This window comes from Camelina sativa, chromosome 3 (assembly GCF_030686135.1).
Source record: "Camelina sativa cultivar CO46 ecotype springtype chromosome 3, ASM3068613v1".
Taxonomy (NCBI): Eukaryota; Viridiplantae; Streptophyta; class Magnoliopsida; order Brassicales; family Brassicaceae; genus Camelina; species Camelina sativa.
Window position 1 is genome coordinate 3,063,514 of NC_141882.1, and position 20,736 is coordinate 3,084,249.

The 20,736-nt window shown below is 37.4% G+C and overlaps 6 protein-coding genes and 1 long non-coding RNA gene across 13 annotated transcripts; 1 reads left to right on the top strand and 6 right to left on the bottom strand.

Moving 5' to 3' along the window:
• Nucleotides 1-1,167: 1,167 nt before the first annotated feature.
• On the bottom strand, nt 1,168-4,128 carry LOC104778617 (cation/H(+) antiporter 5-like). Its single transcript, XM_087495772.1, has 4 exons — nt 3,746-4,128; nt 2,638-3,657; nt 1,847-2,506; nt 1,168-1,756 (listed from the first exon to the last, which is right to left on the bottom strand). The coding sequence occupies exons 1-4, from the start codon at nt 4,037-4,039 to the stop codon at nt 1,289-1,291; spliced, it is 2,442 nt and encodes an 813-aa protein (XP_087351898.1). The 5' UTR covers nt 4,040-4,128; the 3' UTR covers nt 1,168-1,288.
• A 392-nt stretch (nt 4,129-4,520) lies between these two features.
• LOC104766341 (uncharacterized protein At1g08160) lies at nt 4,521-5,433 on the bottom strand. The gene has a single exon (XM_010490214.2). The coding sequence runs from the start codon at nt 5,362-5,364 to the stop codon at nt 4,699-4,701; it is 666 nt and encodes a 221-aa protein (XP_010488516.2). The 5' UTR covers nt 5,365-5,433; the 3' UTR covers nt 4,521-4,698.
• A 1,411-nt stretch (nt 5,434-6,844) lies between these two features.
• Nucleotides 6,845-7,405, bottom strand: LOC109131024 (uncharacterized). The gene is made up of 2 exons (XR_002036757.2): nt 7,226-7,405; nt 6,845-7,133 (listed from the first exon to the last, which is right to left on the bottom strand). It is a non-coding gene; the product is annotated as an uncharacterized LOC109131024 (long non-coding RNA).
• A 903-nt stretch (nt 7,406-8,308) lies between these two features.
• On the bottom strand, nt 8,309-9,173 carry LOC104766352 (histone H2B.2-like). The gene has a single exon (XM_010490221.3). It carries the CDS (start codon nt 9,134-9,136, stop codon nt 8,516-8,518), a length of 621 nt encoding a protein of 206 aa, XP_010488523.1. The 5' UTR covers nt 9,137-9,173; the 3' UTR covers nt 8,309-8,515.
• Nucleotides 9,174-10,102: 929 nt separating this feature from the next.
• LOC104766360 (cyclin-dependent protein kinase inhibitor SMR2) lies at nt 10,103-10,804 on the bottom strand. The gene has a single exon (XM_010490233.3). It carries the CDS (start codon nt 10,567-10,569, stop codon nt 10,210-10,212), a length of 360 nt encoding a protein of 119 aa, XP_010488535.1. The 5' UTR covers nt 10,570-10,804; the 3' UTR covers nt 10,103-10,209.
• A 913-nt stretch (nt 10,805-11,717) lies between these two features.
• LOC104766369 (protein DETOXIFICATION 12) lies at nt 11,718-13,604 on the bottom strand. 7 transcript variants are annotated; one of them, XM_087508156.1, is made up of 5 exons: nt 13,047-13,470; nt 12,795-12,949; nt 12,349-12,448; nt 12,102-12,265; nt 11,718-11,953 (listed from the first exon to the last, which is right to left on the bottom strand). In XM_087508156.1, the coding sequence occupies exons 1-4, from the start codon at nt 13,119-13,121 to the stop codon at nt 12,224-12,226; spliced, it is 372 nt and encodes a 123-aa protein (XP_087364282.1). In that variant the 5' UTR covers nt 13,122-13,470; the 3' UTR covers nt 11,718-11,953; nt 12,102-12,223. The 7 variants fall into 7 exon arrangements, 6 of the variants coding, with proteins under 6 accessions (XP_087364282.1, XP_010488555.1, XP_010488546.1 ...); XM_010490253.3 differs by having other exon boundaries at nt 12,349-12,566; nt 13,047-13,235; XM_010490244.3 differs by having other exon boundaries at nt 12,349-12,596; nt 13,047-13,235.
• Nucleotides 13,605-14,309: 705 nt separating this feature from the next.
• On the top strand, nt 14,310-20,588 carry LOC104766389 (vacuolar protein sorting-associated protein 41 homolog). The gene is made up of 19 exons (XM_010490269.2): nt 14,310-15,394; nt 15,650-15,925; nt 15,997-16,176; nt 16,288-16,545; nt 16,634-16,766; nt 16,855-16,945; nt 17,042-17,144; nt 17,292-17,395; nt 17,481-17,574; nt 17,996-18,151; nt 18,231-18,293; nt 18,402-18,467; nt 18,579-18,779; nt 18,868-18,945; nt 19,035-19,154; nt 19,290-19,370; nt 19,477-19,562; nt 19,738-19,819; nt 19,906-20,588. Exons 1-19 carry the CDS (start codon nt 15,131-15,133, stop codon nt 20,377-20,379), a joined length of 2,910 nt encoding a protein of 969 aa, XP_010488571.2. The 5' UTR covers nt 14,310-15,130; the 3' UTR covers nt 20,380-20,588.
• Nucleotides 20,589-20,736: the final 148 nt, after the last annotated feature.

The window sequence follows — 20,736 nt, forward strand, 5'->3', positions numbered from 1 at the left end:
TATAGTAAAAAAAAATAAATAAAAAAAAATAAAATAAGTCATTAATGTGTTTTGCTAGTACTGTGTTTTGATGTACAGTTCTTTGCAACTGTGTACGTACACAAGTCATTAATATTGTGTACTTACATATATAATGTTATTGGAAACATAATTATACTGTTGATTATATATAACCTTCAGAATTATAATTATTCAGAAATAGTACAAACATTCCGAACATTCATTAATATACGTAAAGTTCTTTTATTCAATGTGTACGTCCATACGTGCTCAGTAATGTACGTAATATTCTGAGTACATACGTACACTAAGGAAAAATAAGGCTTATGATTTGCGCTATGGTATGGTGTACGTACATAATGTTCTTTTATTCAATGTGTACGTCCATAAGTGTGTTTTTAATAGAGGGTATAACTGTATTTTTGCAGTCATCTTCAACATGTGTATCCTCTGCAACCCTAATATTGCAGCCATTGTTCACAGTTTCTCATAAGCCTTATTTTCCTTTACATTTTAATATTTTTACACATAAATCTTGTAAATCTAGCTTATATTAGCATTTTTAAATTCAAGAACTAAAAATTTTGAGTTTTTAAAGTGTTTGGAATTATTTTTGAGTTTTACTCACCCAATCTGAAATTTTCTTTTCTTCTGCTTCACGTTGGAGTTCTAATCGAAAACTATAGTTGCCAGAGTTCTAAACACAGTTTTGTTTCACCGAAATTTATTATTCCAGTTTTTTGGTGAAGGAAGATGATGAACTTCACGCTTTGAATTTTTTTTCTTTTTTTCGTTTCGTACACTGAACTAAATCTTTAAAATTATTTCAATTATGTTTTTCTTTTTTAATTAACCAAACACTGCATCGTTTGGAAAATGACATCAAATTATAATTGTCTAGTTAGAGGGTATTTTGTTCTTTTATTTGGGGTGGCTATTTCGTGAGAAGTTATATTGACTTTGTTAATTCACGAAAGAAAATGTTTTTTTGGTGTGATTGGTGAAAATTTCTTTATATCTATATCATCTCGAATGATCAAGTGGATATTTTAAGCCTATATATGCTTTGTGATTATTATTTTTTAATCGTTTCTCTTTATAATTGTATAGCAAAAACGAGATTAAAACTTTAAACTCCAAATTTGATTATAGTGAAATCTCTGGGGATAAAAAGTGTATGAAACTCTCACATTAAAAGTTTGGGGCTACAAATGTGTCTCGTGTGAGAAGTGTATTTCTATTTTGGTATAATATACATGAATAAAAAGAATGGGACGCCAAAGTAATATCATCTACAAGCTACATTCTGTTGTTGTTGTACCACCAACACCGAAGCTCTGCGGGGAAAATCTTCAGATATCAACAAATCTCCGATCACGCCTAACTCATGAAAATCCGTCCACTCAGTCAGGGCACTCGTCACGTCGGTCCCTGTTCCGGCGCTTCTCCCCACCACAAATAAATCAAAAGAATTAGCAATCGAGAGAAGGAGTGTTGATGTGTCGGAACCGTCCTTAACTGTCTCCTCCACGAATTCCACAAAACTATGTTGTGCTCCAGCAGTTGTGTTATTGTTCCTTAGTACCTCCTTAACCTCTGCCGTGTCCAGCATCTGATCCCATCCTGTAGTCATCCCAGCCATTGTCTCTGGGACTAGTTTCAACACTGTTAGGCTCACATTTTGATTCCTCATCATCTGCCTCCCCAGTGCCAAGGCTTCTCTGTCGTCTTTCCCGCCCACAAAAATTGCGCACACCTGGTTTTAGAAACATCCCTCACATGTAAACACAAATTTGAAGCGAACATAAATTAGCGTTTGAAACAACCAAAACTTCAGTATGTGTACCTTAAAAGAGGGATTGTTCTTTTGCGAAGATATAAGGTTTTGGCGATGGACAAAGATCCCCACGGAGCAAGGTGCTTGTCTCAAGATATTGATGTTAGTGTTCCTACGCATCACATCGTCTGAGACGACCGTTGTCTGGTCAAGGGACCATATTCTGTGGAAAGGGAGCATGATGAAAGAAGCTTGCTTGTCGAGAGCAAGTGAGTAAATCTCTTGGTGCATGTACTTTGGGTTTGAAACGGATGTGAAAAGTTCCAGCGATACTGATTTCCAGTAATGTTTGAAGCTATCAAAGGCGATTAAGACGTTGTTTGAATAAGACCGGCTTCCGGGTTCAGCCGTTTGCATTTGGTGGGAGATAAAGAGTGGATTGTCCAAACCCACAAGCTCCACGAGGTGAAGCACGTAGCAAGTGATTGAGGAATCTTCTAAAGGAAAAGATTTTTCTAGGAGGTTGATCATCCCCTCTATGTGGTCTGCTTTGTGAATGCACAGTACAAACCTCAGCTCTGATCCAAGCTTCAAGGTCATTAGATTCCGCTTCTGGAAAGAAATGAATCGTTTTGACGAATCATATAGATAATGTACCGTCACTGGTAATATCGTAGAGCTTATTAGAATCATCAGAGCCATTGTCGTGAAGGACTTGGCTTGAAGAGCCTGTAAATTATTAAACACAAATTAAAAGAATGTTATAAAACAAGAAAAAGTAAACACACACACACAAATTACAGTTTAGAGTGGGAGAATAGGATAGTCTTGAAAATAAAGATCAAAAGATTAGAACTCACTCTGGCTTCAACAGAATACATAAAATAACATAGCTCCACAATTCCTTTATTGCTGAGGATGAGTGCCATAACGAAAGAGTCGGTTAGAGGCATTTTGGCTAGCAATGGAGGAATCGTTGTGAAGATAATCTTGGCAACGGAGACAACGACGATGATGGTCAAGGCTTCGTACAGCTGACCATCAAAATGCCGTAGCTGACCGATCTGGTTAACTAACCAAGGTCCATCGATTTGCAGCATTGGGAAGAACAAGAAAAGTGGCAAAAGTATTCCACTGTTAAAGCTTTCAAATTTTTGTATCAATGTAGACCCTAAAGGAGGACCGTGAGGCACACACAAACCCAAAATGAAGGGTCCAACTGCTGGAAACATGCGAAGCCTCTTTAAAAAATAGAAACTACCGAAGGCCAAAATCATGATGATGTAGATGAAGCATTCCTTCACGGGTCTCTCTTCCGGTGTCCGTCTGATCACCCAAAACATGGCAGGTCTCACAACACAAATCATGACTATGACATATCCGACAAGTCCTACGCCTTGCATGGAAGAAACCCTCCAGTCCGACCACGCCACAAGGGCAACTAGATTAACACCAAAACCCGTTACATCCGCCACCATAGCCGTCGAAAGCACGATCCTGCCGAACTCTGAGTGGTTGATCTGGAGATCTCTTATTAGCCTTGAGATACCCGTGAACGCTGAGATGGACTGCATGAATAGAATTGTCCTGTATTCAACTCCTGTCAAGTATTTCCCCCCTGTCTCTCTTAGCTTACCAAACACCATGTTAGCCACGAAAATGGGGAAAAGAACTGTGACCATTCCTGTTACTACCACTTTTGAACCTGTTTTCTTAACCATCCCAACATCCATCTTAACACCTTCGAGGAACCAATAAAGGACAAAAGCGAAGCCACCAATCGTATCAGGGACTTTTGGCCTAAGATCATCCGGAAAAAATATTTGTTTGACCGTCCAGTCATCCGGCAAAAGACTTGTTTGGCTCAAAGCTGCCCCGGCCTTTTAACATTTTCAATAAATTTCCCATCAATCAAAGCCAAAACAAAAAAAAATAAAAATATTCAAACTAAAGAACAAAATCTCTTACAAGCATCATGGAGGTGAACTTTGGCACCGGGAGACGTAACTTCTTTAGCAAGAAATAGAAAAATTGCCATAAACAGAGTACTGAAACGATTACGGCCTCGGTAACGGGAAGACTGTATTCCCAGAACGTCAACCCTTTTGAATGTAATAGTCGCATCTCCCACATGCCACCAGAGCTCACAACATGAGGTAGTTGTTCGCAGAACAAGGTCCCGTCTTCACTTATGCCATATCCACGATATGAGAACTCGGCCCAGTAGGATGCGTTATAAAATGTATCCATTTCTTCTTCCATCGCTGATGGCTCGATTAGTCTATTTCTTCTCTGGAGAAGAAGAAATCAACTGGGAAGGGATTTACAGTTTCCAGAAAAAATACAAACACACAGAAATCTTCGTGTCACTTTTGTCTTTATTAAAAGGAATTGACGCGCTGCTAAAAATAGTTGTTAATCTCTGTCTCTCTACATATTTTTTTTTGTTAACTGTCTGTTTATCTGGTGGCTAGTTTATGTTTGTTTTACCTCTCTGCTTAATTAGGAACCTCCATCAAATAGTTTATGTTGGTTATATCAAATTTTTGTTAGAGATCCCCGACATATCCGGGCAACGTACTAGTTTTGCATTTAATCTCAGGTTTTCACATAAGAATCTAGCTATGTTCTGAAATAATTGTAGGTTTTCAATAAAGTTACAAATATTATTGAATCAATATAAAATCCATATTTCAAAAAATTGAATATACTTACGGAACAATTAAAAAAAAAATGTAGAGCATTTTAATCCAAAAAAAAAAGAATAATTAATTATGAAAAGACAATTGGAATGACTGGCAGACAAGAACAAAACCAAAAGACGAAACTTTGAAAGAAAAACACACACACAATCAATCAATCAAGGACACGTAGCAAATTTGCACACAAATGGAACCAATGCAAGTTGATAATAGTTCAAACTAAAGACGAGTTCGGCATAACACTCTCTGGAATCCATCTAAGGAGCTCGCCGTAACGTTGATCATAATTGGCGTACACACAGCCTTCAACGTACGTCTCCTCGACCTGAATATCCACGTCTTGTAGCTCACTCTAGCAGTTATATACACTTCCATTTCGATCGTCCCTTTCGTTTTTTCAGCCCTCAAGTCCTTGGCATTGAACTTAGACAGTGCCACGTTATGCGACACAAGCTGCGTCTCGATCCTCGTCTCGTTCTTAGAACGTTGCTTGAACGGAGAGATCTCTTTGTGAGCAACCGACTGGTTATGGTGAGCCGTGGAGATACGCATGGAGTGGTATCTTACGGAGACATGTTTCTCCGGGTTGTATGATTTGATCACATAGCTGAATTTGGCGTTAATGTGATCGTCTTTGTTTCCTATAGCAAAATCTTGGACCGACGCGGCTTCTACCGTGTAGATGAGTCGCTTTGGCCTGAGGGTGAGGTATGTGATCAATATAGCGAGACCCACAAGGAGTCCTAAGAGGACGAGGGCGACGATGATGCATAGGACAGGGTTCATACGCCTGCCCGGAAGCGCTTGTGGTCGAGGTTGCGATTGCGTTAGCGATTGTGGTTGCGTTCGCCGAGGAGGTTGGTGAGCTTGGTTTGGAGGAACCATTGTCAGAGAAGATTTCTACGTACTTGTAGTTAATTGTTTGGGAAAGGATAGAGAGAGCAAAAGGATTAATTTGATTGCTTTGCTTATGGTTCGATACTTATATAAATATATAAATACGGACAGTTAGATTCTTTGCCTTTGTATAAGGATTAGTCCCAAAACTATTGATTGAATACTCTTAATTCTTTAGCATTGCTTGTGAATAAATCAAGAAATCTCGGAAGCTAGAAGATTCCTACTTTATTTTATTTTATTTTTCTTCTTGGTTTAATTCTTTGCTTCTTGTTGCAACGTTAGATATTTATAAGTTATAACTATCAATAATAGTTTAGCTGTAAATTTGGTCGTATATATGTATATCTAAACATCAACGATCTCATTCACATAAATATTACAATTTTCATTAACACTCACAAAAATAATATAGAAAGAGATTCTATGTAATTGCTAATTGGTTTTAACTTAGTTATCAACAAAATCAACATTCTGGTCTTCACATGTTTTACCCAACAAAAAAAAAAAAAATCAACATTCTGATTCACATGTAAGTATTTTACAGTTTCGGTAACAGAGAAGAATGACTTGAGATTAAAGCCTAAAAGTATTTTTGAAGAGAGATAAATTCCAATTTACAGTACTTTAACTAACATTGTTAATCTGGTACGATTAATTATGCTACTTTGCTTTGTCGAAAGCCTTTATAACTTTTCCTTTCCAAAGATGTGTTAACGGAAAAAAGATGGTCAGAAAAAAAAAACTATTGCGGGGAAAATAAGAAAAAAATTTCGAACAACTTTTTCTGCAGAAATATACTCCCCTGCATTTTGTTTGGCCAACTGTAACGTCTTCTGCAGAAATAAATTCACATCCATACGTATCAAAAATTCAAAATAAGACATATGATACGACAGCCCGGTTCACTTGAATGTGCCCAACCATAAGGTCCATAACACTCAAGCTGAATCAGAGTCTCCCCTCTTTTAACTTCAGCACCTAAGCCTTTCTTTCCGTTAGACTTCTGTCTCTTATGTTACTACGATATTAATTTTAACGCCTGACAACCACATATGCAGCGAATGCTCAGAATAGGTCTTGTTCTTCGTATGCTCCGGTTCAACTGTCGGAAAAAGAAAAAAAAAAAAAATTGTCGGTTCATAACTTAGGGCTTAAGGGGAGTGCTTTAACAAATTTGGGCCCAGGCCCAGTGGGCATCTGTTTCGTCGTCGACTCGCCGGGGAATTCCAGAACAAAGCAACGTGGAGGCTTCTTTCTTATTGTAACTTTTTTTTCTCTTTTCTAAATTTTGTTCATGTAACAAGAAACACGGTCGATCAGATCAAAACCTATTCATAGTGCATGGTCTTTTGTTGTTATTATCACCTTCAATCAAGTGTGCGCTCGATCGATCGAGTTAAAAGTTGTTTTCTTTTCAGCAGAAAGCGAAATATGTGTTGCTCAGCTCTCGTCAAACAAAAACACGTTGGTGCGAAGTATGTGTTCCATTCAACCGATATAACCAGAAGAATTACTACAAATAGATAAATCAACAGTAAAAATTTAAAATTAAAATCAAGAGAAACATTGCCAAAGGTTCCGAAGTTGCCCGATCAGAGAGAAAGATACATAATGTTCAAGTCTTGTCCATTGCGGTTGCCGTTAACCATACGTTTTCAAGTTGGTCAAAATCTCGATCTCTCTTCTCGTCCCAACATGTTCACCAACTCTTCTTACTATACCGTATAGCTAGTAGCTATGGGTGATCCCTTAAACTGGTTCAGGACAAGATCAGAAGAATAAGCATAGTTATTAGAAGAATAGAGGCAAAGAGAAAAATGATAATAATCATCATTAAACGACTAACCAGCTGAAGACCTTCGTCTTGAGATATTGGCCCTTCTTTGCTGTTATTGTTAGCCATATGCTTCCGGGTAACAGATGCCGATCATAAGTTGTGGAAGATACAGGAAGAGGGTTTTATATATAGAAAATGCATGTGACTAGAGTAGTGAAACTTGAGAAAAAGTTATTGCGAAGTGATGATACATGCTTTTTTGTACTATAAAGTATGCTTTTGTAATTAGTATAATCAACTCAAAGAGAAAAAAAATACAGTTGAAGTGGGATCTATTTTTCTTTTTGACGTTTTTCTTTTGTGATATATTTCAACAAATGGAATAACTAGCGGAATATTCCTTTTGGTGTTGCTTATGCACAAATTGATATTGTTTTCTACACACTACATGTTTGCATTCTGTTATTTGGTTTGTGTATATGCGGTATACAAGCTATAGACAAACACACACATACACGTTCTCACGTGTATATGTATAGTTCGTGGTGGAGACTGAAGGAGGAGAAAGGATCTTCCAAGGGATATGCGGCGACCAACTTCAATGCTCAGCATGCAATGACTCCTTTTACTTTTACCTTTTTCCATTCCCATTAACTTTTCCCTTTTTCTGCATCACTTGTCAATAGCTCTGTTTCAACAAACGCACACATGATCCCATAATGTTAGCCTGTTAGGTATTATCTTACTCTAGTGGATTTTATAAATTTTGACACATTAATATATCATTTGGAAAAGCAACCAATTTATGCCCGATCGAACTATTACATTATGTTACGAACGTAGTGACATGTACATATTTTTCAAGCTTATATTTTTTCCATTACCTAACAAAAAGATGGCTGTACCAAAAAAAAAGAGAGCTAAAACATACACTAATCCAACATATTTCGTTAAATCATGAACAGATCAGTCAGCTATCACGTCAATGTCCATTGTTATGTTAGTTATCGTGTCATAACCTTTTACAAGAAAAATGTTAAATTTCTGTATGTAAATGGTATCATTCCACTGATTTAAAATATATACTTACTAAGAATTCTGTTTTTTTTTTGAGGTCCAATTGTCGTTCTTATTTGTACAGGAAAAACTACATGAAAGCAAAACAAATCAGGATTCAAATTATCAAGTACGTAGATCTCCTTTTTTGACGACAACAAATATTTTCCAGAACGGAGAACATGAAAACTAAATGATCACATTACTAAAGAAACCATACTCTACAAGTCAAACCTTCCCCTAACAGTCAACGATGGAAAAAACATTACAAGAAAAAGATACAACGATTAGAGAATCAAAACACTAACGTTTCCTACTATCATAAGCAACATAGTTACTAATAGCTTTTGAGCCTTCAGCGACGGCATGGCGGCTAAGCTCACCAGGCAGAACCAGCCTAACCGCTGCTTCGATCTCCCTTGACGACAAGGTCCTCCGCTTAGTATAATCGCCTAACCTCGCCGCCTCCTGCGATATCCTCTCGAACATATCTCCCATAAACATGTTCACCACCGTCATGGCTTTCGACGTTATCCCTAACTCAGGATGCACCTGCTTCAACACCTTATACACATATCTCCTATACTCATCACCCGCCAAATCATCTCTCTTCTTCTTTTTCTTCTTCTTTTTCTTCTCCTCGACCTTATTAGCCTTCTTCTTCACGGTACCTTCACTCGTGGATGCCGGAGTTTCCGGCGGCTGAGGTGACCGTTCTTCTGGAACCTCCACGGGAATCTCAACCGTAGTAAAGTTTTCTCCGACGGGAATGGAGAAAGTGAGATCTTGCGTCTCTTGATCGTTCTCTGTGATCTCTGTGGTCACATTCGGATCTTCTCCTTCCGTTACAGTAACTTTGACTGTCTCCTCCACTACTTTCTTCTTCCTCGTCACGGAAACCACCTTTGGTTTTCTCGGTGCCATTTTTCTTCGTTAGTAAAACCGTAAATGTTGTTGAGATATAATAAGAAGGCGCTTTTGATATGCGGTAACAGTAATTCTTAGATTGACATGTGGTGAAACGTGTCGTTCAGATACCTTATCGTTGGTGATTAACTGCCCTCGTGGTGTTTGTAAAAATTCAAAAAAATTAAAAAAAAAAAAAAGTAAGAAAACATATCCAGTGGCCCACAATATGCTGTGACCCAAACCCGGCGCAGGCATACATTAAATGGGCCAAAATAACCAGATTTAAGTGGGCCGAAACTAAACGGGTCTTAAAAACCTGTACGGCTGTCGATAATTTTTTTGTTCTATTGATTTTTTTCAGTATGTATATGTGACCAAAGAACACCACGATCACCCGTTCAACAACACCAGTTTAATTTAAAAACCAAGTTTCGTCCCCAAAACCAGCGTAATTGCAAACTACTTTTATTTAATTTTACAATTTATCACTAATGAGTTTAATTTCAGGATTAATTCGATTTCAAATTGCAAATTTTAAGCATGTTTGGAGGCCACTAATTATTTGATCGCCAGAAAGCTGATCTTACGATATCTTTTTCGTTTCTCCTATTTATAATTTTCTTTCTTTATCATGGTCCGTGGAAGCAAACAAGATTATCAAAAAAATGATCCAAGATAACGTTCGAAGAAAGCAATTAATTATCATTATGATCTAATCTTTAATTTAATTATGTTGTGCTTGATGTCTGAATTAGATCATTGACAAGTTTTCACTTACCAAACGAAAGTAAATACTATGTTTCCAACTGTAATTAAGCACCTAAAGATTACATAATTCACCTACTAGTCCACATGATATCTAAGTTCTTTGTTATTTCTAAATCGTAGAAACAAAATCCATACCTTCTTTTGAGACATGAGAATCAAATTGTTAAAGAAGACAAAGGAAGATCGATATATACAAAAATCATGTAACACGAATTCGGACTAAAAGATTATTATAGGTATATAATAAAGCGATCGAAAATTCATCTGTGAAGTAAAGAAACAAGAGTACTATATCTACAGAACAGAATCAAATTTATGATTCAAGCACTATTACTCCTTCGTTTCTTACGGACAGGGTTTGGTTCGTGAACAAATAAAGTCTCTACCTCTTGGCTTCCGACGTCGGTGGCTTCGAAGAACCGAAGATCTTTGGACAATCTTTTCTTCTTTTTCAGACAAACCTCACGCGGTCGTTTTCTTGGCGGTGGAGGACATGTTTCCACTTCGGGAATCTTGTGATCACTCGACGTTGGTGTACACAGAGATTCCAACAACTCTTCTTTCTTCAATGACTCTTGATGATCTTCTTCTTCTTCTTCTTCTTCTTCTTCTTCTTCTTGGCTCCTGGGTTTGTGCTCTACTGTCTTTTCTTCTTCTAGGGGTTCGAGAACCTTAGACATGGTCACATGGATGTGAAAGTTTCGTGGGGTTTTTTACCTTCCAAAGGAAAGAATATTAATTCGAAAGTGAGTATTGGAATCTAGAAAGTGATAGGGGCAGAGAGAGAGAGAAAGAGAAAGAGAAAGAGAGATTAAAGAGTTTGTATTTTGCGATAATGTCCATGTTGTGTTAATCTTGAATGAATATTCGGATATTCAACACTCTTTTTTTGGTTTGGGAAATTTAGTAAGTGAAACTTTTCAACTGCCCCCTTGTGTCCAAAACCCTAAAGAACTACAGGAGTCAATTAGTAGTTAGTTAGATTTATAATTTATTTGTGTGTTTTGCGTCATTTATTTGTATACTGATTTGGTTAACCATGAAAGAATTAGCAATAATTATCTACTACTAAAAAAATGTAATTTTAATGGAGAAGCTTATCCCAAAAATATGTCTCGTGTGTCACATCATTCTTCGATTGAATGTCTAAATACGTACAAATGGTTGGCATAGGATACCATTTTACCATTTAAAATAAAATATAAATAATATTTCATTTTTCATAATTGATGAACACTTTCCTACTCGCCGCTTGGAATTATTCGCTACTTCTCAGCCTATCTTATTAACCAATCAGATACGGCCATGTCATCCTCCACTTTGGTTTATTTTGAAAGATTTGAGTTGCTCATAGTTTACTAGATAGGTCTTTCTGATGAACAAATACAAGTAGATGATCACTGTGCGTCTGTGCGTACAACACATTGGTTGTGACACTAAAAAAAGCCATTAATTACGATAGTTTTGAATTGAGTATCAGCATATAATTCCCAAGAAGCATGATTACCGCGGATCCAATGAGAATCGCATTTATAGGCCAAAAAAGAATGTACAGTCATGGCCCCTACATCTCCCTGATGACCAATAACAACCTAAAAGGACTATGTTATTTCTCTTATAAAGCTTGATCTACGACGATCTCGAAGGATTCTAAGACCAAACCCATTGCACAACCTCAAATTAGTGTCTCTAACTTTTAATAATATTAATCTAAGTTTTGATCTTCATCCCCTTGATTTTATTTTTTCTTCTTCCATTAGTCATCCCTAAATATGGGTGTCTTAAATTTTTATTAAAAATGTTTTGTAAGTAGAGAAGGAGAGGAAAGTGGACAAGAAGAAATAGGAGAATAAGAAGAACTGAAGCAAATTACATTAAGGCTGTCTGACCTGAGCAACAGTTACCATCTACCGTTTTATCCTATCATAATTGAAGTACTTTATCGTGTGAATAAAAGTAACTAGAATGGAAGTACTTTATCGTGTGAGACAGAGCACTTTCACCTACAAGCCAATAAGTCCAAGGAAATAAGGAACTAGGATTTGGAGGTAACAACATTTTCACCTGCAAGCCAATAAGTCCAAAAACACATTTAACCAACAAGAAGTAAGGAGGTGATGTTCTCAATTTTCACTAACTACTTGAGAAGTGAGAACATTCGTAAGAAGAGGAGAAACACACTTCAAAATGCAGAGCATGTAATTTTGTTTACCTTGCCATTGTTTAACGTTTTCCAGACATAATCTTATGGCCAAAAACAGAATGCACTCCCAACCTTAATGAAGAAACATCAATAGCCAAAGAGAACCATCATACATGTACAATCCCTCGAGTTCACAACTCTAAAATAATCCTTATGAACAGCCGTAAGCAAACCTATCATCATCACCAAATTACAGGAAAGACCAAGGAACAGAACAAGTTTAACTGCAGAGTGATGCAGAGAGGTGAGATCAAACTCTGGTTTTGAAAGAAGCGAGTGAAAGGCTGTAGAACAGAGTAAGCAAAGAGTCCAGGGATAAGCCAGGCAGCAGGGTCTTGTCCCAGGAACACAAGAAGCTTTTCCATGTTGAGCCAAACGAGAGAAAGAGGGATACACACCAAAGCAAGACAAAACATGGCTGTGTAAGTCTGAACATCTAGTTTCCGATATAGCTTAGCTCCGAAAGCTTGACCGCTCAAAGTATCCAAGGCAAACAAGACAAGACTTAAAACAAGAAACAAGAAGCTATCAATTTATTCTACATCTACTTAGTTATCATGGTTCTGCATCTACTTAGAAAGCTATTACAATCTAGTCTCAACAATTATGTGACCATATTAAAAACAAATTAATCAAGATATCAACTATCAGGCAAAGGTAGTTCTTTCTCATAAGACGAGCAGTTGGATATAGAAATCAAACCTGAGGAATGAGTTGACGCTTTGGTTCCCTGACTGATTTGAGAGGAGATTGTAGAGAGGAAGGGCTAGCCTTTTGCAAGCAACATTGAGATTGGTACAATTCTTGGATACACTGACCGGGGTGCTGGATTTAGCATCATCAAACAAAGACTTGACCTGCATAAAAACATCACACACAGATGAATTGCCAATAAACAAACGAAGAAGAAAAAGCAGAGGCAAAGAGAATAAGGATACAAGTAGCGAAACAAACCTTGGATCGAATCAGCTCTGATCGAATCGAATCTCGTAGACGACGAGGCGAGATCTCTTTCTCCAGTGTATTCATCAACCGATCTCGATAAGTTTTGATTTCGTGTTTCTTTGTTTTGATGTTGTCGAAAGAGAATGAGAAGAAAAGACAGAAAAAAAAAAACAAAACAAACCGATACTAACCAATAAACTAATGACACGTACGAGGTCTGTGAGGATGTAAATTGATCTGGGTAGAGATCTGTGTCTCACAAAATATGGGATTAAAACTTTTTTTTTTTTTTGATTATATTATTAAACAAACAAAAGACATCCGACGGGATGTGCATTGGCCATGCTCTCATGACATATGAAGTTGGAAAAGATATATATCTGCATCATCAGAACTGAAGAGTCTTCATGACTTCATCTGTTAAATGAAAAACAAGATTTTGTTTCGACCATCTTCTTCCATATATAGTTTTCAAATACGGATCGACTTCGAAAGTACTGTCTTGCACTAGTGACCAAAATCTTTACATGAGTGCTGAGATGAGGTGTAAGAGAAACTCTGAAACACACTTTTAAAATCTGAACCATGTTATAGTTAGTTTAGTACTACTAATATGGACAGTTGTTTCGAAATTGATTGCCAACATAAACTAATCAGTACTGATTTATGTCGATGCAGACACTAAATCAACATCAACATGCATATACACTTCAATTGGGGACAAACTCAAAATATATATGTTTGGGTTGATTGATCAAGTAATTTGTAGAACATAAATTTCAAAGTAAAATAAAATGTAATATAATTCCGTCACAAAGAAAACATCATTTAGCCATGACACTACTAGCAAAAAGTGAGAAATTAAAAGAACATGGTTATGAATACAATTGTCTACGCTAAAGAGGAAAAAAAGGCATCAATAAAGTAGTGAAGAAAATGACATTTTTTTTTAACTAATTTTTTTGTTTAGAAAGTTAAGAGGAAAGCTGTAATGAGGATACAAAGAATATATATAAAACCATATACATAGAGTCAAATTAAAAAGACTTTACAAAGATTCCTTGAATTTTCAGGCTAAAACATATGTAAACTAAAACATAATAGAAAGATAGATTCTAAATCACCAAAAAAAACATGCATGTGTTGCCGGAAGATGGAGTTTGTTGGGGTAGGAATTGGCCCACATACCGACTTAAACTAAGAACAAACTGAAAGTAATTTTGGAATTTGATTAAATCGATATATCTTGGGTAAAACCTGTTAAATGAGCTTGTGGGCAAAAGTCCACAAACGTCACCAAGTCGAGCTCCCACTCTAAACCTTTCAAACGCATAAAAAGAAGAAAATATACAAGATTTAGTTCTAAATTTAAGGAAGTGTTAATTACCTTAATAGATTTCAAATCTTTTTCTATTCAAGCGTGGAATCAAGTTATTAGGAGAGATTTGTTAATTGAATTTGTTTATCCCCCCTTAAACAAATTATAGTATGAAGAGTTGATATTTGTTTTGGTTCTTGAGATTCTTCACTTTATCAGTTAGAGAACCAAAGAGTCGTGGTATGTATCTGTGTCGCAAAAGAATCTAATAGTATTTCTCTAATTAGATCGTGTGTAGGCAAAGGCAAAAGCTTTCAAGTTCTATGATTAGGACTAGTAGTGCTTTTGCTTCTTTATGTTTCCAAACAACCTTTAAAGAAAACAACTCTGAACAAGTTTTTAACATTCTCGAGTTTCTTCATTGTTGCTGCTACTTGCTACGAGACTACACCACGTCCACGTCGTAACCAGTCTCGCACACGTGGCACCTTATTCTTTGTCGCCTTCCAAATCATTAATTAAAAACTTTTTATTTATTTTTATGTTCTTCTGTCATCTCCAATAATTTAATTTTATTTAATTTTAATTTTGACCGATACCAAAAAAACCTGAATTTTAATTTTAATTATGAAGAAGGATACAGAGAAGGGAGGAAGAAGAAGGGCAGATCTGTATTTTTTTTTTTTGTTCTTCTGTTGAAGTCTGATTTGATCTGATCGGAGGTATTGTGGAGGGAGGGATATATATTACTAGCAATTTCCCAGGTGGTATAATAATGGCTTCGGTTCCGCCTGAAAACGGCGTGGACGGAGATGACGAAAGAGAGGAGGAAGAGGAGGAGGAGGAAGAGGAAGAAGAAGCAGAAGAAAACGGAGATGAGGCTGAGGAGGAGCCACGCCTCAAGTATCAGCGGATGGGTGGCAACGTACCTTCTTTGCTTTCTAATGACGCTGCTTCCTGCATCGCTGTTGCCGCCAGGATGATCGCTCTTGGTACTCACGACGGCACCGTACATATCCTCGATTTCCTCGGCAATCAGGCGAGTTCTTATTTTTGTTTTTGGCAATTCATTTTTTCTTTTGGGAATTTCGAACAATTTGAGGAGTTTGCGTGTCAATTTCAACATTTGAGGAGTTCTAGTGATATTCGTATGATGAGCTGAGGTTGATAGATGATGGCTACGTGCATTTCGTTAGGTTATCTTGGTTGGTGGTGGAACAGTTTTGTTAGTTTTGCTTTTTAGCTAATATATAGTTTGGTTCAGAGTATAATTTTTCCTTTTGCTTTTCTTCAGGTTAAAGAATTTCGTTCCCACACTGCTCCGGTTAATGACCTCAACTTTGACGATGAGGGAGAGTATATCGGAAGCTGTTCAGACGATGGTTCTGTCGTTATAAACAGTCTTTTCACTGATGATGAGAAGGTGAAATTTGATTATCATCGTCCCATGAAGGCTATTTCCTTGGACCCTGATTACACTAAAAACCAGTTAAAGAGGTTTGTAGCTGGTGGTTTGGCTGGTAACTTGTATATGAAATCCAAGAACTGGTTCGGCGGTTCTACAGACCAGGTTTGTGGGAATGTTGGGTATATTACGTTTTGTAATACAACTTACTCATTGTGAAGAGGCTGACTCTGTAGGTGCTGCATTCTGGGGAAGGTCCAATCCATTCTGTGAAATGGAGAGGAAGTCTTATTGCCTGGGCTAATGATGCTGGTGTTAAGGTTTATGATACAGCCAAAAAGCAGCGTGTTACTTTTATTGAAAAACCGCGGGGAAGCCCCAGGCCTGAGGCTTTGCTTCCCCACTTGGTTTGGCAGGTTAGTCTGGATAACTCATCTGATCTGTTTACTTCTTTAAGTTCACCCGACTAAATCCATATGTAACAGCATTGATTTGAAGGTTTTGTGTTTTTTTTTAATTGTTTACAGGATGATACTATCCTTGTGATTGGTTGGGGAACATCAGTTAAAATTGCTTCAATTAAATCAGACCAGCAAAAACCTGGAACATATAGGCAGATTCAGATGTCTAGTGTAAACCAAGTTGATATCGTTGCTTCTTTCCAAACCAGCTATTATATTTCAGGGATTGCTCCCTTTGGTGATTCTCTTGTTATTCTTGCTTATATACCCATTGAAGGAGATGGTGAGAAGGAATTTAGCACCACCACTACTGTATCGCGTCAGGTACTCTCTTCGTGGTGATTTTGGTGTTATAAATTGGGACATATCATTCCTTTTGGGAAGTTGGTGAGTCTGATTCTTAGTAATGCAGGGAAATGCCCAGAGACCTGAAGTACGCATTGTGTCGTGGAACAATGATGAACTTACAATGGATGCGCTTCCTGTACACGGCTTTGAGCATTACAAGGCGAAAGACTATTCCCTTGCTCATGCTCCTTTCCCAGGTCAGAATTTTGTTTGAAAGTAGTTTGTTTTCTTGGGGAAGGAAAGCCTATGTTTGAATACTTACTCGGAATATTGATGCGAATGTAGGTAGTAGCTATGGTGGGGGACAGTGGGCAGCTGGTGATGAACCAATATACTATATTGTTTCTCCGAAGGATGTTGTGATTGCCAAACCCAGGTAGATATCTTTGGTCACTGTTTCTTTTGTCCATGTTATTCCAAAGCTTTGTAGATGAACTTTGCGGTCACTAACTTATGATTTTTTTCTTGTTAGGGATGCTGAAGATCACATTAACTGGCTGTTGCAACATGGATTCCACGAGAAAGCCCTTGCAGCTGTTGAGGCTGGTGAAGGACGAACCGAACTTGTTGATAAGGTACTTTTTGGAAAATATTTAGTGATTAACCGTTTATTTGTCTTGCATTATGGTTCATACTCTTGCTCTCCACTTTTCTCAGCTTGTAAGCTCTCTTTTCTCTCTTGTGTTGGCAACTTTTAATTCTATCACAAGCGATTTATCTAGGTGGGAGCTGGGTATCTTGATCATCTGATTGTCGAAAGAAAATATGCTGAAGCAGCATCTTTATGTCCCAAATTGTTAAGAGGATCTGCTTCAGCCTGGGAGAGGTTTGAACAGATTATTATCTCTTATCCGCTAAGTGTTTATTTTTGGTTGTTGTATACTTATCTAAAATCGTGTTTCTCTTTTCAGGTGGGTTTTCCATTTTGCTCAACTACGCCAGCTACCTGTTCTTGTTCCATATATGCCTACGGATAACCCAAGGCTTAAGGATACGGTGTATGAGGTTTGTATATATCAACAATTTTTGTACAGATAGAACTTTTTTCGTCTTATCCCTTTGCAATTGTCTATACCCCTCTATCTATGTGATATAGTAAAAAACCAATAGAAGAAACAGGATAGTTTTATCAAGAAAAACTCAAAGGATACATGATGCCCCATAAGAGTGTTTGTTTGCATATCAGAACAGTGTGGTTTCCTTCAAATGAAAACAAACCCTTGAGTTTTTTAAACAAATTTATGTAAATGGTAGGCGCAAAACCAAATGCAAAAAAAAAAAACAGAAATAAAAACTGTCTGCTTTGGCGTTTGCGTCACCCTATACAAATATATTAGTCAAATAAATTTCACTTGTAAAAGCAAACTTATGTTTGAAAAAATTGAGGCATAAGATTTATTTTGAAGTTTATTTTTTGATGATGCAGGTTGCTCTAGTTGCACTGGCAACCAATCCCTCATACCACAAGGAGCTTTTGTCAGCTGTTAAATCGTGGCCACGTTCAGTATATTCTGCTTTGACTGTTATCTCGGCAATTGAGCCTCAGCTGAACACATCTTCAATGACCGATGCCCTCAAAGAGGTCAGCATTGTCTGTCATGTTAAACTGATGTTTATTAACATTTACGAATTTAGGGTTGTTTTATTATTTCATGTATCAGGCGCTGGCAGAGCTGTATGTAATTGATGGACAGTATCAGAAGGCTTTCTTGCTATATGCTGATGTACGTGTGTACTAAGAAAGTATCTGTAAAAGTATTTACCCCTGATCTTGTTCAGGCCTTCTTCCGTCTCTAGTCAGCTCAAATTTCCTTTTCCTTTTTTTTTCTCAGCTTCTCAAACCAGAAGTGTTTGATTTCATTGAGAAATACAGCTTGCATGAGGCAATTCGTGGAAAGGTATACAAGGAAATTTTCCCTCATTTTAAGACTTCTGACACTATGTCGTGGAACTTTCATAATTGTGTCACACAGACCGGTGAACTCTGTTTCCCTTATCTACTTGTGTAGGTGGTCCAGTTAATGTTGCTTGATTGCAAGCGTGCCACTGTCTTATTTATCCAAAATAGGGATTTGATTCCTCCATCTGAAGTTGTCCGACAGCTATTGAAAGCTAGCAAAAAATGTGATACAAGATATTACCTGTACTTATATCTGCATGCATTATTTGAAGTCAGTCATGATACTGGGAGGGATTTTCATGATATGCAGGTATGCGTAGTTAACTCAATATAAAGAATGATTTTCCTTTCTCTTTCTCTTTTGCATAAATATTTTCTGAATATTATACATGCTGCAGGTAGAACTATATGCAGAATACGATACTAAGATGCTGCTTCCATTCCTACGTAGCAGTCAACATTACAAGTTAGAAAAGGTAGTCAACATTAACATTACAGGCTAGACAGCCTACCGAACTATCTCTGGGTTATGTCATTGTGAACTTTATCTATTGCAACATTTCAGGCATATGAACTTTGTGTGAAGAAAGATTTTTTAAGAGAGCAAGTGTTTGTCCTGGGGAGGATGGGAAATGCAAAACAAGCTCTTGCAGTCATCATAAATAAATTGGGGGATATAGAAGAGGTAGTTATCTAAATACTCTGTGTTCAGTACGTAGCTGTCTTCTTTCCACAATCCTTGTACTCTCTAATTGATGTCTTTCTGACTGGTTATATAGAAAACAAGCTATGGTATTTAAATTTGATCGATCTTCTGCAGGCTGTGGAATTTGTGTCCCTGCAGCACGATGATGATCTATGGGAAGAGCTGATTAAACAATGTCTAAACAAGCCCGAGATGGTAAAAAGTGTTTAAGCGAATCAAATCGCTACATATACTGGCCTTGATTTTAGGAATCCTTGTAGTATTGTTTCTTTAATCCTCTGTTTCTTGCCACAAATTTTAGGTGGGCTTGTTGTTGGAGCACACGGTTGGCAACCTCGATCCTCTTTACATTGTAAATATGGTCCCAAATGGCTTGGAAATACCTCGGTTAGTTTTAACTGTTACTCTAATTATTGAGTTTGTTTAATCACATGTTCTTTCTGATGCCAAGGCTTTCGTTTACCCAAAGCTATGTGCGCACACAAAGCACTGGCAATATCGTATGGCTTCTGATCATTTTTTGCAAAAATAATGTTCTCCTCATTGTTTCTTCTGCTTTCAGATTAAGGGATCGATTGGTCAAAATTGTAACAGATTACAGAACTGAAACATCTCTTAGACACGGTTGCAATGATATTCTCAAGGTACGAATTTAGTGTAACCAACATTCCTCTAATCATATATATCTGGAACAGACGCCAGGGAATTTGACATCGTTGTTGTTATATAGACGGATATTGTTAATCTTCTGGTCAAGTGCTTCAACGAAGCTAGGCGCGGGGTCTGCCTAAGCAACGAAGAAGACGATTCCCGTGCGAAGAGAGAAGACAATAATCGCTTATTCTCGCAGAGAACGGTAGTAGATAAATCTTTGAGCATAAAGATGACAGAGGTAAAGTCGAGGACAAGGGGAGATACACGGTGTTGTATGTGCTTCGATCCAGTCTCGATAAGAGGGGACACCGTGGTGGTCTTCTTCTGCTGCCATGCTTACCACATGACGTGCCTCATGGATGCTGCATTCAGCAGCAGCAATAACAAGACAACCAAAGGTTCGTCTGGGTATGAATACAGCTACGGTGTGGATGAAGAGGAAGAAGATGAGGAAGAAGATGAAGATGATGATGATGATGGAGACAGACCTGGACGGTCGCGTTTACGGTGCATATTATGCACTACTGCCGCCGCTGAGTCCGCTCGGTAGCTACCCCTTTTGTGCATGTTTGTGAAGTATTTTTGGTGTGCTTTCAAATTTTTACTTTTCTAAAGAAGAAAATGTTCATTGTTTGTTCTGTAGTCTAAATTATAGCAAAGAAAAAGAGAAAGGCGAGAGATAAGAAAACATATGATATGTATGCCAGAATTTGTGCCTTTGTATTATTTCCTGATGAGTGAAAAAGTGTTACGATTGAACTGACTGAGTTTTATAGAAAGGCCAAGTTTGTTTCTTCTCTTTCTCTTTACGTTTAGTCTGTAAATTATGTTATTTCCAAGATAACGCTTTAGCTCGTTTAGTCCATACCGGCAATGTACTTTTCAGTTTTGATTTTTTTTGGTTTAC